The following is a 19,150-nucleotide window of genomic DNA, read 5'->3' as shown; positions in this document are numbered from 1 at the left end:
GGAGCTTCAGTCTTCTGTTATTTTTTGGTTGAGCCATCTTTTTTGGAGAGTGTCTTGTGCTTGCCACATGTGTAGTAGTCTGTTGTCAATTGCGAGTGTTTCTGCTGTGACTGGTATAGTTTTGGCTGAGGTTTTAACACCCTTCTGTAGCTGTTCAACCCATTTGTCAAGTTCCTCTATAGTGGTGAGTTTGTTTTGTGCCCCGATGAGGCTAGATTTGTCCAAATTTGGTGATCGTGATCTCTTTCCTCCCATTCTTTTTTAGCGACGAGGCTGGGTTAGTGGTTTCCCTTATATAATGATTGTTGCCTAGGCTGCAGGCGGTATTCCTTCATTTCCCATGTCCCACGTTCTTACTGAGCATGAGGGTGGGGCTATATTTTGTGTGCATGCTGTTTCCAATTCGCTGGGTTCTAGAGGATCTTTCAGTAACTTTAGACTTTTGTTTTGGAGATAATTCCACATTGCCGTGTAGCCCCAGGCCCTGTCCCTGGCATTAAATTCACCTACTATTACATATGATTTGTTTCCATAGAGCCTGAATGTTTTGTTAACTATCTCTATTACCGGGAGGGGGGGGGGATTTGATCGGGGGGTGCTATAAATGTTGAGAATATAGAAGCTCTGTTTCTTTCTCTTTTGTGGAATTGTTTCCAGAAAGAGGCAGTCCGTGTCCTTCATGTCTACATCATGTTCGATGGCAGTCAGGTTTCTGTGGATCAAGACAGCCGCACGCAGGTTTTGCGTTCCCGTTTTTTTTTTCATATGTTTTATAATTTCCAAGTTAGTTAGCATTTCTTGCAGTACTGTGATGCCCGCAATTTCCAACTTGTCGAAGTTTTGGATATGGAGTATAAGGTTCTCCCGCTTTGGGCAGAAGCTCCTGCAGTTCTACTGTCATATTTTGATTTCCGTAAGATTATTCACCATAGTGGTTTGCTCTTTTAATCTGAGTGTTTACGAGACAGAGTTTGGATAATGTGATTGCTGCGAGTTGCCCGGCATGATCTTTGAGTTGAGTTTGTATTGTGACTACATTAGCCTCTGTTTCACTTGGTCCAGACTCTAGGGCGTCCATGAGCCCGTTCAGCTGCGTAGCTAATGTGCCAATGTGTACCTTCATGTCCGCCCTGATTTTGTCTTCGGTTGCTGGGAGCTTGGTGTCTCCTTGTTGGGGGAGTTTCTGCCCTGTAGGTTTGCAATCGTCTCCTTAAGCTCTTCGATTGCTTCATTTCGCCTTTTAATTATAGCCCTGAGCTGTGCGTTGCCATCTATCTCTCGGGAGGTCTGCGGTTTCCAGCTCACTTGTTTTGGTCGTTAGTAGCATACTGCACGCTTTTAGGATGCGATAATCCAAGTGGGCTGTCGTTCCCTGCTGCAGGCGGCGCGATGTGGGTGTCACATTTCGCTTCGGCAGCACCTGGTGTCGCCAACCAGCTCGATTTCTGTCTTGTTCCCCATCGCCCTCTCAAAACACCACGCAATAGGAAAATAACAGTTTCCGATTTCACAATCTTGGGAAATGCTCTGAGTCATGTGGAGGTTTCAGATAAGCTTCAGATAGGCACATTTTATGCAGTAGAATTTTGTCAAAAGGAAATATGTTAGGGAATTACTGCTTAAACCAACAACAGCCATCCGGTTGGTAGGCTTTGCATTAAGACAATGCAAAAAGCAAGTTTGTTGAACAGAACTACATTTCTTACCACTCCCTGTAAAAGAAACTAAAAATACAGTTGAACCTCGCAATAACAAAATGCGGGGGGGAGGGGGGGCATGAAACAATTCGCTTTCACGAGAATTTTGTCGTTGCGAAATGTGACAGCACAAATAGGTAATGCGTTGCAGAGTAAAATGTCACTGTCTAAAATCAGTTAGCCTACTTCGGCAATCTTTGCTCAAGAATATAGAGCTGCATTGTTGACAGCACAAAGTGCACTGCATGCGTCAATCAGCAGAGACAGCACTGCCGTGGAGCAGTATTCTTGGTCAATTGCTTTCAGAGATACAATCACTTTTGTGACATTTTGTGTAACTCCGCACTGGACGTAGAGCAACAGCGCTCCACGCATGCAACAGCATTTCTGTAGCGCACGCTGTTGCCTGTAGGCACCGACTCATCTGGTGCCGAGCACGAAAGTCATGTATCTTGTATACCCGATGGTAATTTATCGAGATTATGGCCTCTAGATTCTGAGCTACGTCCTGTGCCGAATCCGAATGCGATGCCCATCTGGTGGCACCAAAACCAGCATTCTTAAAGCAAGGGATGTATATTCCTAGACGATTACTCAGTCACAGCCCGGTACATGGTACTCCTTCGTGCAACCGCCAACTCAAGTGCCATAAACAATTCCACGTCCCTAGGATGTGGATTTCCTTCTTTTTGCTGCATTTTTCTCACTGAGGTGAGCATTATGCACTGCACTGCTCACAAAGCCATCGTCACATGTCGGCAGCAACATGCGCGTCACTTCAAACAGGCAATTAATAAAGAAGACGGTGGTCATGACGTGTTTCCAGCACACGCAGTTGCTTCCGGTGCTTGGTTGTTTTTGTAAACCAAAATGGCGGTGCCCACGCAAGTGTAATGTGGTGGCATTTTACGAAATTTTTGTACAAAGCTATCGCATTTAAGCACATTTTGGAGCCCGCTAGCCTTGCACGAGTAGGTAATATGTGGAGTTACGTTTTGGCAAATTTCATTGATGCGGGATAGTAGTGCAGTGACATTTTGTTGTTGAGAAGTACGAAATGCATTGACTCCAATGGGCATTCGCCGGGGTTACGAAAATATTTCGTTGTCGTGAGAATTTCATTGTCACAGTATTTCATTGTCGCGGGTTTCGACTGTATTCACTCAGTTGCTGTATTTAATCTCTTCTGTCTTCCTCTTCTTCCCTTCCTTGACAGCCTTGGCACCCTGCTTCACCTTCATCTGATTTCGCTCCTGACCGTAGAATCTTGTATATTTATGTGAAAGTAAATTGGCTGAATATATAAATGTCTGTCTTCTCGTCAGTCTGCCTTCAGTGCTGCTTGTCATTGGCTTGTCATGAGAGTCTTGAGAGATTCTTGTCATGAGCATCGCACATGTAATGCAAAGATGCGAGATCGTTCCCCACCTGCAGCAAGTTGTTTTTTCATACACTTTCATTGCCATTAATTTATCATTTCTTTAAATAAATTAGTAAGTACAAGTAATTTCCCCTGTGTGTTCCTTGGTGTCTCTGTTAGTTGACTTCTCATGATATGATTAATAAAAGTCTGGCCCGTCGGTTAACCCCCTTTCTTCTCGTTCTTGTCACAAGGGGTGTCAGTAGTGCGAAACTAACCTTGCTGTCTCTGTTTTCTCTTCCAATCAGATTGGGACGCTGGTGGAGTACCTGAGGGATGATCCCCGGGAGGGCGTCAAGGCCCAGGCCCTGGATGACCTCTGCCTGCTGGCCACTGAGCAGCCTCACCTATGGGATACGGACAGCGTGCATGTGAGTGGTTGAAGGGGCAGGCTCCTCCGCACACTTGTGCCGCTTGCAGGCGTTGCTATTGATAGCAAGAGAGGCACTTGTCCTTGTGTCTCTACAATTAACTCTCATACTGTGATGTGTTCTTTCTTTGCGACACTTTTTCTCAATCTGACTTGGGACCATTAAAGAGTGCAATTGGCCTTTTGCGATGCATTGCGCCGCCACCGCGACAGCTGCCCCACGCGAGACTCGCGGCTAAACAAGCAGCGTGTGAGACAACATCGAAATAACGTGTATGTGCCGTCACATTTTGTCATCGTCAACTAGCCACCAAGCCCGCTGGTGATTGCTTTGTACCTGGAGGTTTCTTCAGTGTGACAAACGGCTGGAAGAAGAGCTTCGGCAATGCTTTACAAGCTCCTCCTTGGCCTGAAAGCACTGCACCTGTGGCGTAAAGTGAATAAGTAATAAAACAGTATGAGTACGCACAAAAATTCATGACTCGAGTAGGGCATGAAGTGTAGTTCTTGGGGCGAATATCACGTTTCACCACTGCATGTCTTGCTTTGTGGTGTACCATAGTGCTAGCCGTACATACCTACACAGGCAGTGGGGAGGCCAACAGAATGCCAAGTTGCATACATTGTTTATCCATTTAGAATGTGTGTACATCTACAAAAATGCCAAAAAAATGGACAGAATGACCAAAGTTGGTGATACCCCGTTTATGGGGTGCCTGTCGTCCTCTTAGAACACGCCGCGGTACAAACATAGCGGTCGACCGCGTCCTTTTTTTTAAATGATCGGTGTGCGCAAAAAGTGTCGGTATTTTCTCGTAGTAGTGATGGCAAAGAACACAGTAGCATTACTGTGAATGAGTAAACTAACTTTTATTGGCCGAACCTGTGCCCACAAAAACAGGCTACACTTAAAGCACAACGATAGCGGCGAACACAGTCGGCGATTGGCGAAATCTGACCAGCGGGTCAAGCGTGTCAGCTTTTATATATGAGCCATTGAACGTTCAAGAGTAATCGCTGGTGCCCGCATGTCTTCCAGAAAATTCTACACCATTCGCATCGCGCATACCTGCAATCAGTTTGCACAAGGTTTGGCGACAACAGACAGAATGATCGGTAACATTAGAGAAACTTCCTATACATGCAGGCGTGTCTCATGCTGAGCGATAAAATTTGTTTGACGGTGAAAAGCAGTGACCCGAAAAAGATAAACCAGTACACGTGCCAGTATGAAGTCCAAATGTCTGGGCGACAGCGAAGGCGCCCTTAAAATGTGTCAGTTACACAGTAAGACGCGCCACTCGACTCCAAAAGATGCCGCATAAGAAAATGAGCCTTAGTACATACCGTACTGCATCCCGATTCGCTAAAGGAACATGAAAGCCTTCTGCAAGTAAATATTACTTGGTGCTGTCAACAATTTCGAAATGACAACTAGCAATGGTTGCTAACTTGTACTATCAGCTACTTCCACAGTGCGCGCTGTTTCCCATGTTAGCCCGGCAGTACAGGCGAGCTTGGCTCCGACAGATAACTACGCCGACATCACGAGCATTCGCAGAGCGTTTATAAAGCTGCAAGTGCGCACGGTGCAAGGTTGCGAAATGACAGCGTTCTAGTGACGGACCCACTGGGACGATATAAAAAAAAAAAAAGACACTTCGCGCTTCGCTCAACCAGGTCATGCGAGCTCAGAGATCATTTGTTTTGCTAGCTCAAACATACATTTGTGCCTTCGTCGAGATTATTCGTACGAGTCAGTAATGGCAAAAACGGAGAGGTAAACTGCATGTGCCAATACATACCTGTCACAAAGTGCAGCACTAATCAAGGCTTCACTGCGCTTTCGATCGCGTTTTACCGACGGAAATCGGAAAAGCCGCATTGCACTGCTGGGATGGTCATGGGAGGTTCAGCCGTAAATGACATGCGACATTGGCATCGCGCCAATTTCAATAGCAATAATGTTCGAAAGGCATTTCGTGCGCGCGGCAGCGATAATGGCAAGGCTGACAAGTAAGTGAAAGAACCTTATTGGATTTCTGGCGAGGACACGAACTCGTCGCGCACCCGGCTAGTCCCACGTTGGGACTGGCAGGTTTAGCCCACTGGGCCGGTCACTGGCACGCAGGACAGCCCGAATTTGCTTGTCTAGAGCGGGGCCACGCAGAAGCGAGTCCCCCTTGCTGAACTTGGTGTATCTCGACCGGCACTCCCCATAGCACGTGCGCCAGAGTGGAGGTCTGCCCGCTGGATGGGCAGGCGTCATTGCAATATACGTCGGGGTAAACCATGTAGAACTGCAAGACACGGATATGTGCCGGTCTGTAAGAGTCTAAGAGAAATGGCTGGGGCCCTATTCCACGGACAAGTGCAGTGCCTGCCACGACCGCACTCCACTCACTTGGAGGAGAGAGTCAAGTCCGGCCGTGTGTCTGCCAAATTGCTTTGGTCCTCAGCCGCTAGCACGCAGCGCATGCGCAGTTCGGCCTTGCAAAAGGCGGATTGCCTTCCAAAACATGTCGCTTCTATTACTGACCCTGACACATTCATGGCCAGACTTAGACAATTCTTAGGCAATAATGACTGAACTAGCCACAGCTGAAGAAGCATGTGTGCCGTTTTACATTTGACAACAAGAGTTGCCCTGACGATGAATTTGCCCTGACAAAGGCAAGTCCATTTGTAAAAAAATTTACTCCAAGGACATCCCTTATGTGAGCACAGTTGATCACTTCATGTGCATCTTGTAAGGTTGAGGGATACCACTTCTGCTCCAACACTTAAATGCATTTTTCTTTGTCAGAGCAATTTCATTGTCATGTTGCTGCTCTTACAAAGACAAAAAATTGGTTTCAGTGGCATTATTCATTGGACCACTGTTGGTCACTACAAGCCTTCTGCTAGCCAGAACCTCCAGCCGGGATTGAATTGACTGAAAAATGTAATTAACGGGATTCGAATTAGTGGAAGTGTACTGTAGTAGCGATACTCATGTTTATTACTGTTGTTGCAACAAGAGGCAGGGATAATTGCCCACAACAAATATACCAAACTGGGCGCTGACGCAAACGCACGCCCGGAACAACTGTACAGTTACCGACGGACTTTTTGGATTCCAAAAATTTTGACATTATAGGTATTCCAGACTTCATAAATGCACCGTTAGGGTTCCTAATGAGCTACTGTACTTACTCTATTGTAACCCGCCCTCGATTGTAATGCGCACCCATTTTCTGTGACAAAAAATTTAAAAAATGAAAACCTCGATTGTAACGCACACCTGTTTTCCATGACCAAAAAAATAAAAAAAATAAGAAATAAATATGAAGAGTGCAATACCGCGCACCTTGTGCTTTCATATAAAACTACTATTTTCTCTAATTTGGAAAAAAACAGATTTATACCCAATACATTAAAGTTGCGATGAATAAAAACACAAATGGCAGCGGCGTACCTTGCCGCCAAGATTTTCACTCCGCCGGCACGAGTCGCGTGGGGCAATAGGTATCGCTCGTCGTCGCTATCAGACAACTCCTTATCACTATCAACAGGCCAAAGCATTTCATCCTCGATGCCGTCCATGGCATTCGAAATCCTGCACTCTTTAAAGGCCTTGTAGCAGCTGGGATCATGCACCATGCATCTTTCACTTATCTAGCAAAGTCCTGCAGCGAGGCACGCTTCATTTTATTGGCGGGCGTGAATTCGTGTCAACCACTGACAAGCCATTCGCTGTAGAGCGCCCGAATTCTATCTTTCACTGGCTTGTTGAAACAAGCATCGAGCGGCTGGAGCTGCGATGTCAGGCCGCCGGGCCTCACGACAAGGTCGGTGTTGCATGCAGCCAGTTTATCCTTGATGCGCTGGTCAAGGTGGCACCTGAATGCCTCGAGCACAAGCATCCCACGCAGACCCAAACTGCCGCCGGGTTTCTTCTGCCAAACGTTATCAATCCAGTCAGTGACCATCCAACGTGGTCATCCAACCTTTCTAATTTACACACACAATCACGCCACTTGGAAACACGATTCCTTTCGGCAGCGTCTTCTGTCTGAAGATAAGATACGGGGGCAGCTTGTGCCCACCCGCAGTGCAACAAAGCATTGCGGTGACTCTAGTTTTTTTCGTGGCAACATGCACTTGCTTCGCCTCCTTTTCAACGGTTGTGGTGGCAGGCATGTCAGAGTAGAGTGGCGTCTGATCGGCATTTCCAATCTGTCCAAAGTGGTAGCTGTTTCTATGGCGCAACTTCAAAACGAACTGATGAAAACTGTGCAATTTCTCTTCATATTCTTTGGGCAATTTTTGGCATATCCCTATCTGCCTTCGAAGAGAAAGGCCTTTTCTTTTCATAAAATTTGATAGCCAGCACCTGCTCGCTTCGAAGTCACTCCACCTTAACCGTTTCTGTAGGGCTAACTGCGTCGCCCGTACTTTGAGCCAATTAGTCGTCACAGGCCACTGTGCCGCTCGCTGCTCTTGCACGTATTCCACGAGCAGTTCTTCTATTTTGGTGAAGCGGCCCTGCTTTGGTCCACTGAAACCCTTCCTTGTTGCTTTGCTGGCGAAAATATTCTCCTTCTGTTTGTGCCAGTCCCGCACGCAAGTTTCGGGAACTTCGAACGCCTGTGATGCGGCCCGATTTCCATCCGTCTCCCCGCACGTAACTTTCCTTTTAAATGCGGCATCATAGTGGACTGGCATGTCTTCGCACACAGCGCTTCCATGCTGATTGAATAAACGCAGAGAACGGGAAGGCAAGCGGTAGACAAGGTTACTCCTGCGCCTGATTACACGTACAACATGCAGGAAGCTATGGCAGCTAGGCTAGAAGCGCATACGAGGTGGCCATTTTTCGAATGTCGATGGCGATATGGTAACGCGGATTCAGGGTTGTACTCGATTCTAACGCGCATGCAATTTTTGGACCCGTTTTATCAGAAAAAGGTACACGTTAGATTCGTGTAAATACGGTCATTCATTTTTGCGACTCATGTTTTGGGTGAATTTAGGCTCCAAAGGTTGATTTTTGGGACTAAATCATTAATTCCGAGCAACGCTACCAGATGTTGGCGGCCTCCAATTTAGATTTTCTGCTAGCTTGGCTTCCAGCGGTTCGCTATGTAGCCTCCAAGATAGCGAGGGGCACGCTATAAATAGAGCGTGCACAATCCTCCATTCTCGGAGGCCATGCCCACTCTCCCTTAGTTGACAAAAGGCTCCAGGGGATGGAACTTTTTCTTTCTTTTTTCAGTCGACACTATCGTCATAATCACTTAATGCGAGATCCGTTCTTTTTTACTTTTTCTAACTTTTTCGTTTAATATTTTGAAGTTTCGGTTGGTATTTTGCACGTGGTGTGTCCATAGAACAGGTATGTCTCTGAGACATCGCATCTTTGTGTGTAATTGTTCGGCTTCGCATATGTGTGTTCGGCACCACCTCCTGTGCCTTCGTGAGAGCCAAGTGATGCGAAGCAATGGGGCTCGTTTCTTCTATCTCCATGGCGATCTCCACTAACAGAGATTGCCAACATGATGACACTCTTGTCGACTGTGCACACAGACGACGTCACCCTTGAGCAAATTCAAGCAAGTCTGATCGCCTCCAAGTGCAGTATGAGGCAGTGCATTGGAGATTTTTTTAAGCCATTCTGAGAGTAATAAATTTTATTTTTTGCGGTGAAAGAGTTTTTCGGACTGTTCAATTTTTTGGACTATCTTTCGGTCCCCACGAGGTCTGGAAAATCGGTCGGTGGCTCTGTATGGTGTAGAATGTGTTGATACGAATACGTGATTCGCTGCGCCAACACTGCACTCGCTTGTTATGACCTCCAAAATCAGGTGGCATGCGCCGTAAGATTTTAGAAGTCGTGACCAGCTAAATTTGAAAGTTATCGAAAGCAATCTGCTTTGGGGGCACAGTCTAGTCACAGCCTAGTCTTGTGTGTGCTGTGTTCTCGCTAATCAATTTGCATTGAAGCAGTAGACATCACAAAGGTCACTTCGTTCGTTGGTGCTGCCGCAATTCCTAAAGCCAGCACTTTGACAGCGAGTGTCGGTGCTTGTCGAGTGTGAAATATTCATGTTTGCCTGTGCATGCTGACACCACGCTGGTTTACGCAGTTAGTAAGTGAATCTTTACTAGGGGCATTCTACTCGGACGGCTGCTACGTATAGCACAGCCACGTGAGCCCTGTCTTGAATACGATCTGTGATGCGGACGGTCCAGGCGCACCGAGGGCCGTTAGCTTCGTATGCGCTGTAGCACCTATATGCTTGCACGTCACCTGTGTTCACGAAGTGAAGTGCCACTCTCTCTTTTTGTTTCCTCCTCTTGTTTTTGTCTCTGTCCACGGGCAATGTGCGCCGCATGCTTCCAGTAGGGTGCATTGATTAGCACACTCCCGGGTGTGGCACATCGAAGCACCCTAGCTTGAAAGATTGGTAGTGGTGGCAGTCACTCCGAATGTTTGTCCTAAAGGCCAACTGCAACGAAAGTTCACTTGGGCTAAATTGACTAAGTGCCTACCGTATACTCTCAAAGTATTATTGGCAAAGCTGCAGGGTTGGTAATTGCCTAATTTTGTTATTAGCAGCTAATAAATAGTGCCTCTGCAGACAATGCGTGCACCTGTCGGCAAAGCGGTAGCGATGCAGACATGGTGAATATTGAAGAATCATGCGCTACTGCTGATTCCTCAGTTGCGGTATGTTGTGCCTAGACAGCCAGGTGCATTGCTCGTTCATCATTTGCGACATTTGCAAGTTGATGGGCGTCTCTTGGCATGCGTTCAGCCGGTTGCATTCGTGATTTGAGCCGTTGCAAGAATGCCGATGTGTTACATGGCCGTCGAGTACTCGAATATGTACACTTGAACGCAAGTGATGGTTGTGCAGTACACAACGCTGAGTAGAGGAAAGCTGAACACATCTATCCTGATGCAGATTTTAGAGCAAAAGCGTGCACTGTGGTGCAGCAGGCAAGTGTGACGCGAACCAGCCAACACGCACAAAGCATGTAAACTGCAGTTGATGAAGCTGCACAAGCTACATTTCAACAGAACAGTCACTTACTGATCAGGATTTGCTTGGCAAATGCTTTCTCTGGATGACTATATGCCGTGATGATGCATGGAAACCAAAGGTAACGTTCAAAGGCAAATTGTATTCAAGGGCGATATACTTGAACAATAATTCCTGGTAGTGCATCATTTTCAAAATATTTCATGTCTCCACATGAGACGCGCAGCGCCACCAAGATGGTGGCGCTGCGTCAACGAATAGCCGGGAGATCCGCGGTGCGAGGGGGCCTTCCAAAGCCAGATCTTTTCGCAATTTTTCATAACAGCACTCTAGGAAAGTGCCGTTTTCTCGATTTCTACTGCATATTTTGTTATAATAGTTTGCCACATAGTAAACAAATGTCCGTGGATTGCGAAAAAAACAATCGAAAACTGAAAATTTTGACAATTTGACCACCTCAATTGCCACATCCCCTTAACCCTTTCGCTGTCACGGACGTACCGGTACGTCTTCGCGCTTACCCCCCCGCAGTGTCACTGACGTACCGGTACATTCTCTATCATACGTTCAAAATTTCGCGCCTGAGTGCAAAGCTGGCACTCCAGGACTGGCCAAGCCATCTGTTGACTCTTTCTACAAGTTCGTATTTTCGCCTTGACCTGTGTTAGTACATGTATTGAAGAGTACGGTGCGACTGCCGCTCGCCTCTCTCTCTTTGCTGAGTGGCGCGGTGGCTCCGCGTTTCTCTGTATCATGCGTCGCGCGTGTGTGGTTATGGATTCAAGGGTTGTTCTGCCATCTCTGCTGGTTTGAAGGTTTTTATTTTTCTTCTGTTGGTGTGTCTGCTAGGGCGCGTCAAGTTCAGAGGCACGCGCCATTGCCTCTCCGAAAAGAGTGACTCGATTGCTGCTTTCGCTCTCTTGCCGCACCCTCGCTTCCGACTTGCAGCAGTAAACGTAAAGCCCTTCGAACTTTGTTTTAGCCTTTTTCCATCTCCCTCTGTCTTCTTGATCACGCAACGTCCCATTTCTCTCCGTTGTGCGGGCGACTGAAAGCGCATCCTCCCTGCGCGCGGTTACTTTCGGATGGCTGAGCGCGCGGACCTTCGTCTGCTCATTGGAGCGGTGGCTCAATTCCAATTCAGAATACGAGCCGAGCTCGGATTCGGAATCGGACAGTCTCATGCGAGGAAGAGGTGAGTTCCGCATCGTCAGATTCGGATGTTGAACAGATGTTATAGTCAGGCTGATGATGATGATGTTTACTAACAACAGCTGCAGAACACTGAGATGTGCATATTGCATTGACTATGTTGTTTGTATACCAATCATAAACAAAAATAAATTGCTATGTTCATTCCATGTTATGCTCGTTCCCTGAAACCAAGCCGACACGGGGCCGTCACAGCCAGAAAGGTCCAACAGCGAAAGGGTTAACTGAAGAGTACATCTGAGATGGATCGTCTTAAGTGGATTCTTTTTTGCCTTCAGCTTATGGAAAACCAAACAAATGTTCCCATGTTGTTCGTTATGTGCAAGAATTCGGCTTAACCAAGTTCGTCTTTGCAATGACAGGTTCTTATGAAAATGTTGAGCATGCAAGGGCAACCTTGGTGTGAATAACAGACAGGGCCGTTTGTACACAAAATGCAATCTTTTCACATTGAACTCTCACAAAAGGGAATAACCTATAGTATTTACAACACAGGAGAACTTGGATGAGAATATCGTTACAGCATGTAGGAACAAATCAGCAGGATGCATTCAAAGTTATAGAGTAGCTCAAAGTACTGTAAAGATGCAGCTGTCAACGATGCGGAAAGTAATAAAGTCACGGTGATTGTTCATACACGGATTCATCCGGGAAGTTGCGTTGGCCCAGGCAAACGGTGGTTGCTGAGGACGCGGTGGAGGACGAACCAGGGAGCCCCTTGTCGACGCTGTCTGCCACGCAAAGCTGTGTTGTCGTGACCAGCACGGTCGACAAATGTGTGGCAGCTACGTTCTCCGTGAGACATTGTTAGAGCTGGGTGCAGATCAGCGTTTAGCAACGGTTGGCAGAGCCCAGCTTGTTGGACATGCCCGGGCCCTCTCACCTGAACAGCCAGTCAGCTCCATCAACCAAGCACAGCTTGACCGTAAACTGTCATCCATGAATGTCCCCGAAACAGTCTGGTTTCTTGGAACAGTAGGGATCACTTCTGGCTCTGCCTAGAGATGCACTGCTACCGCTTCACAAACCGGCACCGCCTTCTTGTCGTATGCCTTCTGAGCTCCGCTGCCCACGCTCTCTTCTGTCCCGTGCCTTGTGCTTTCCTCTTCCTTTACTTCTCCCTTTTCAGCTTGCCGCTACCTGTCTTTTCTTTCCCGGGCTGTTGCTGGTTTCTTCGTGGGTTTGTGTTCCAGTCATTGAGCGCATTTCACAAGTATGACATTGCATGCACATCACAGTCTTAGCGAGAGTTCACTCTATTGTTAGAACCAGTATCACTATAAGTGGGTTCAACTGTATGCAATGGATTGGTAGCCTGCAGCATTTTCAAAGTCTGTTATGTAGAAAGGGGTTCTTTGGAGGCCACTGGCCTTGCAACTTAACTGCAGCAACACCTACTGTATTTATTTGATCCTATCACACAATTTTTTTCACCAATAATTCCCTAAAATAGGAAATGCCTATTAAAATCAAGTACAAAGCTGAGGCTGAAATGAGGGTTCTTGAGCATCCTATAGCAAGGGCTGTGCTTTGCCCTAGTGCAGGCACCAAAAGCTCCTGAGATTGCGATCACCGGACACCATGTGTAGCTGTGCCTGGATCGTACCTTTGGTGAGGTCACATGTTGCTGGGAATACCAGACACTTATAAAAACAAAGAACAAGACAATTTTCAGAACCGTGAGTGTTAGCAATGCTAATTCCATAGTCGCATCATGCTGTGAGTCTAGAACACTTCTCTATTTTTGGAGCCTGCTGCCTAATGCATGTAACCTGTCTTGGGTGGCACAAAAATGGTCTTCAAATAAGCTGTGGCCCTGTTTCGCACCATTATGATTGTGAATTAATATGAGAGAAGACCCACATGCTGATGTTCACGAGAAAAACATTCGATTCGTTGCCGAGAATGGCACGTGTAATCATATTTTGCATTTTCCCCTGGATTTCGTACTTCAGATGCACATAATATAACATTTTTACTCACTTTTGAAAAGTCGCACCAGAAAGGTAAAATTTTCTTGACCAAGTACAAACCAGTAGTTGTTTTTCTCTCTTACCGCGAAAATCTGTTGAGGAAACAAGTGAAGGGTATTGTGATTTACATCTTTGAAGTGTGCAAATCACTGTTTGCGCTACAATTGAAGGCACTGAAATTTTCATTTCTGGCTATGAAGAACTGGGTGCGTGTTACAATCAGCATTGTGTACACTAAGTATATACACTATATACGACGACACAGAGGTTCAGCTTGAGCTGACCTTGTGCGTTGTTTGCTGTGCAGGCGGTGGTGCAGTATGCACTGAGCACCCCGTACCTCAACCTCAAGTGCGGCGCTCTCTCTGTGCTGGTGCTGCTGGCCCAGTCAGTTGCTGTCGACAAGTTTGACCTGATGCCAGGTGGGTGCTCCATTGTCACCTACTGGTTTTCACTCCTCTGAAATGTGTGGAGACATCGTGGATAAGTGTGTCTCAAGGTACAATCCATCAACCTCCAGTTCCTGCTTGAGATTTTATTCGCTTTTACAGGCACATATAGCAGTTGACACCTCATCACGTTTAGCATTTTGCTCAGCATGAAAATGATGCACAAGTGAGTTGGCGAACACAGAAGTAAACTTACAAAACTGACACTTACCGAACTGAAACTTACAAACTTGTAACAATCACTGACCATTTTTTTAGGCTTAGAGGTTTGCAAAAATGTCCATATCGCTACACGCGTGTGATATTTGATTGTTTGAATAAGGTGCGTGGGCGCCATCACTCAAGAAAGGAGGAGGAAGAACGAACTGGGCTTGTGCTGTGAATCTAACAGGTCAGCGCTGCAACCGCTGTTGTAAATATAACCTGTAAATAGTTGCTCGTCTTACTGATTCGTCCTTCGCGTAACAATCTGGTGGACGGTGTAGTTCCCCGTCCTCGCCACGGAGCTCCGCAGCGGCCTCACTTGGGCTAGTTGGTGTGGAGGCAAAAGATGGCACCATGAATCTCGAGGCACATTGGTCTGGAAGTGAGCTGGTGCCATTTATTCCAGCTTTGTGTGGGAGAGCTTGCTGAATGCCACCGCAACTAACGTGACCCTGTATGTTCTTTTGGCTGTTGTCAGCACACGTAACAGGAGGTAACCGTATTTATTTGAATCTAGGCCAATAGTATTTTTGATACTTGAGTCACAGAACTCCTTTGTCAGGGTAAGCTTAAGGATTTCATTAGGGGTCGTTGGAACTGGAAAAATTGCATGCTGCTGATGCCAGCGCCAGAAGACAGTACCTGTAGCCATTCATATCCACTGCCACAGCAGCAATGTACTACAGGGATCTGGTGGCTAGAGGAGTAGGTGTGCCGAGCGAGCTTAGGTCACTACTTCTCCGCATCATGGCGCAAAGAAGGCGCTGCAGTCACTAGAATGGTTTGGTGCAGACTCCGCTTATTCACCATAGGAGATCTGTTTCCTCTAACCATTCTGCTCACCTTTTCGTTGCAGAAGCTTCAACATATATGGGCAACTTGCAAGCGCCAAACAATAACAGAGACCTATATATCCTCATTGCACAATCTGACGGCTACAGATGACAGTTTTTCACTCTGCATGCCTAATTTGTTTCTCACTTTCTGCCGCAATTACCAGACGACATGCGCCGCCGAGAACCATTGTACTCAGCGTAGCATTACTTTTGCATCGTAATGCAAAGTGGCGAACTACACTCCAGACGGGCTGGTTGGCACGCCTACTCTTTTAGCAGCGATAACAAGGGTGCTATTCTGAACATCGAAGAATTCTAATTCTTTTCAGCTCTGTTTGGTAAAGGGGGCTGCTGTAGCCTCTCTGATTGGCTCAAAATGTCATCATTAAACAATTTGACAGTGTGGCAGAATTAGCCAGTATCTAGAAGGGCACCATGATTCACTTTAACAGTATGCTGTTCTGACAAGAATGAATGCAGGCACAGTCATCTGACAAATTTTCTTTCATTGAGACCGAGCATGCACTGTGCCAGTACAGTGCTGCACATTTAGCGGGGGCAAGTGCATGACTAGCATTGGACATTGGTACTAATAAATGTCATTTGCTCTTTATGAATGTTATCGTTTACTATTACATATCTTGGTTGACTTGTAAGGTTCTTTATTGTTCTTGTTTTTAATTTTCTGACCTGAATTTTGGGAGGGGTGGCTGAGAATCGAGGCCAGCATAGGTTCGAGTAAATCTGTTTTTTTTTTGTAAGAACTTATGTTGCTGGCACTTTGCAGAGGGCCCCGTGCTGCAGCTCTGCCGTGAGGGCATCTTCCATCACCAGGTGCGGCTGGCATCAGCCTCTATTCGGCTCCTCACGCACCTGGCCATCCACGCAGCTCGCGGTGAGTGCCTGCACATGAGACTATCCCTTTTGAACAACACCACAACGCCTAGATCCATTAGTCCCATAGGAACATATTGTGGTGCCATATAAAAACAAGGGTTGTGTGAATACTTGAATACTACCGCATCAAATCAAAGAGTAGTCAATGTTCGAACACTTAGATTCGGGAATCGAATATCTACTATTCGAAATTTTGAATATTCGATATATTTAATGTGGAGACCCGCGCAGTGCCATGGGTCATGTGCACCGCGGAGCCCCGCATACTCGATGCCGCCTGAGCGAGTGTTTCACTTCGTTTTCGGCTCAAAAGGCGTGCCGAGCGTGCCAAAGGCAGGCTGCGCCGGCTGATGCAGCAGTGGTGTTTGTCACTGTGGGTACTCCCCGATGTCGGCCCGATGCAGGGATCGCACACGGCAGCGTCCAAATGCAGAATGGTGTCACATTGGCCGTGGCCGCCTCTATTGCTAGGAGGTTCGCCTGGGTTGACAGGAACGATTGAAATCATAATACAGTGCATACAGAGAGAATGGCAACATAACAGTATTTCATAAAGTGTCAAAGCATGTGTGGAGAGTGGGCCGATTAGCCGCCGATAGGCACACGGATAGTGTTGAATACGCAGTGACGAACATCACGCTGCTTCGAAGCCATCACTCCAACCAGCACGTGTGATCTCGGGACTGATCACTGATGAGCCGCCCATGCGAACATATTAGTGACAAGCATTCTGCAATGACTTGTGGCCCATTACCATGGTAGCCACACCGCCTAGGCCATTAGGCTTAACCAGCACTGCTTCGTCGGGCGTCGGTGAGTAAGATTACCAGTGACATAGCTAGGTCGTCAGGCACCCGGGGCCCACAGATCTTCTGTCACCCCCCCCCCCCCCCCGCTTGTAGTCAAGGAAGGCGAGGATATCGACAATTTCCGGGTGTCTTCAGACGTATATGACACCCCCCCCACTGGCCCCTTACAGAGATTGCCAGCAGCTGCATGACATTCTAAAAGCTGACAAACCGCTTCACAAATGAGAGCGAATTCATGGGATACCAATGAAAGTTTTAAATGGTCGCGATCTTGTGACATGCTGTATGGCAGCCTCTCATTTTCGACACCGTTCATTGGTGGACATTGGCGAACTTGCCGTGACCCTCCAGATTTCTGAATTTTTGACAGATGGCAAATAGCACCAATCCTGACAATGAAATTGCACGGACAGTGCTTGCTCTGTACTGTCAGTGGCGGCTATGCATGGAACAGTGATAGAGTCACGTGATGCATGCTCCTTTCGTCTGTCACGCAGGTTGGCCTTACGATAATCCACCTGCCATCAAGTTAAGGTAGCACTTCTGTATTTTGGAGAAAAACTGAAAAGCAGCACTTCCTATGCAATAAATTAATGATTGCAGCAAGACACAGGTCCACTATTAAACTGAGAACCTCATTGGTATTCAGTATAGCTGAATGTCACTAATTTGTTAGTTCCAGAGGAAGAAGAAAGCACCCTAGAAATTCTGTCAATGCAAAAAATATTTTCCAGGCCTTCATATGCTAGAATTGAGCTGTAATCAATGCTGGTATACTAATTGGGTGTTTTCTTTAGTAAGAGTAGGTCCATACCATACGTCTACATTTCTGTATAGGTAAATTACTGATAGTTCACTACATTCTTCTTATGTAATAATGGGAGACTTCCGAGCATGTGCAGTATCGTGTTTTCTTGCCCCAAAATTTATAAGCTTTAGATTTCGTGAAAATTTTGGATATTTCATTCAATATGGAGCTTTTTTTCCCTCAATTCAATTCAATATTCAATTCAAAATCTATTCAGTATTCGCACACCCCTAATAAAAACCCATACATTCTCGTATATAGTTGGACCTCTATACTATATAATGCCCATGGATTTAACGAAGTATGGGTATGAAGAAGTAATTTACAGTGTGGTTGTTCATGCTTTAATGGTATCATTCTATGGGCTCACTGTCACCACTGTGCTGTCGACTTCCGCTAATTCAATCCTGACGGGACCGACAAAATCGGTTCGGTTATCTGGTGGGTTGAATTATGTTTCAGTCATAAAAGATGCCAAACACACGGCTGATTCATTTGGTAGTACAGTAGAACCTCGTTTTTATGTTATGAAAGAAAAGACATACTAACCGGGAAAACATACTACTATATCCAATATAACTAAAAATATTTGACGTACTCGACTGCACTTGACATCTGCGGAACGTGAAGCGTTGTGCAAATCACTGCAGTGCAAGATGTTGGCACGCATCGAACTGGTGGGGCTCTGGCAGCTCGAGACGCCTTTGGTTGTTTTTCTATTGCATAGTGTTTTAGGATGGGAAGCAAAAACCAATCGAGCTGGTGGATGACGCCAATTGCCTCCGGAGCGAAATGTGCCACTCACGTCGCGCTACCTGTAACAGGGAAAGAGGCGCGTTGGGTTATCCCCTACTGAAAGCGTTCAGTACGCTACCAACGTCACTACGGCTTGTGCACTATGGAACACATTGGTGAAGGTGCTTATTGCAATAGGGTTGGTGGTGATAGCTGTGAGTGCAGTGTGCCACCACCCGGAAGGAGACTTGCTGGTGCCGGAATAAGAAACAGTGTGCGCGCCAGTGTTTTCACTTGAGATGGGCGAGCAAGTATTGCAGTGAAGCTTCCACTGTAGGTGGCTACTGTTTTCGATCGCTACCAGCTAAATGTTGATGCCGAAAGATAATGTTTTCCAGTAATGTATGAACCTGTAAAATATAATTGTAACCCTATTGGATCATTCTGTTGTGTGCTTTCTCGCAAACGTTGGCGCCGGGAAATCGTATGTAATGGGAATCATATGTATCAGCCAGGTTCCGCTCTATTTAGTCTGATCCTAAAACGTTCCCTAATAGAACACACACCCACATTTTCTGAGTTCAAAGTAAAAATAAACTTGCGTAAAAGTTATGTTAGAGCTTCTAAAGAAAGTAGAAATCAAACGCACATTCGATCTTTAGCAAGAAAAAAAAACATAGCATGCCTCTGATTCTGAATATAAGAAAAATGG

At 46.3% G+C, this 19,150-nt stretch overlaps 1 protein-coding gene across 2 annotated transcripts in view; it reads left to right on the top strand.

Annotated features, from left to right (window-relative positions):
• The window catches only part of LOC142590631 (integrator complex subunit 7-like), a 147,703-nt gene that overhangs the window by 36,362 nt on the left and 92,191 nt on the right, over positions 1-19,150 (top strand). For both annotated transcript variants that reach the window (XM_075702980.1, XM_075702981.1), the window contains exons 5-7: positions 3,366-3,488; positions 14,008-14,122; positions 15,977-16,084. In XM_075702980.1, the coding sequence (XP_075559095.1) occupies positions 3,366-3,488; positions 14,008-14,122; positions 15,977-16,084 (346 nt within the window). The remainder of the gene's footprint in view (positions 1-3,365; positions 3,489-14,007; positions 14,123-15,976; positions 16,085-19,150) is intronic.

The sequence above is a fragment of the Dermacentor variabilis genome, chromosome 8 (genome assembly GCF_050947875.1).
Source record: "Dermacentor variabilis isolate Ectoservices chromosome 8, ASM5094787v1, whole genome shotgun sequence".
NCBI classification, from domain to species: Eukaryota; Metazoa; Arthropoda; class Arachnida; order Ixodida; family Ixodidae; genus Dermacentor; species Dermacentor variabilis.
The sequence above is the reverse complement of the archived record's forward strand: the minus strand, read 5'-3'. Positions and strand labels throughout refer to the sequence as shown.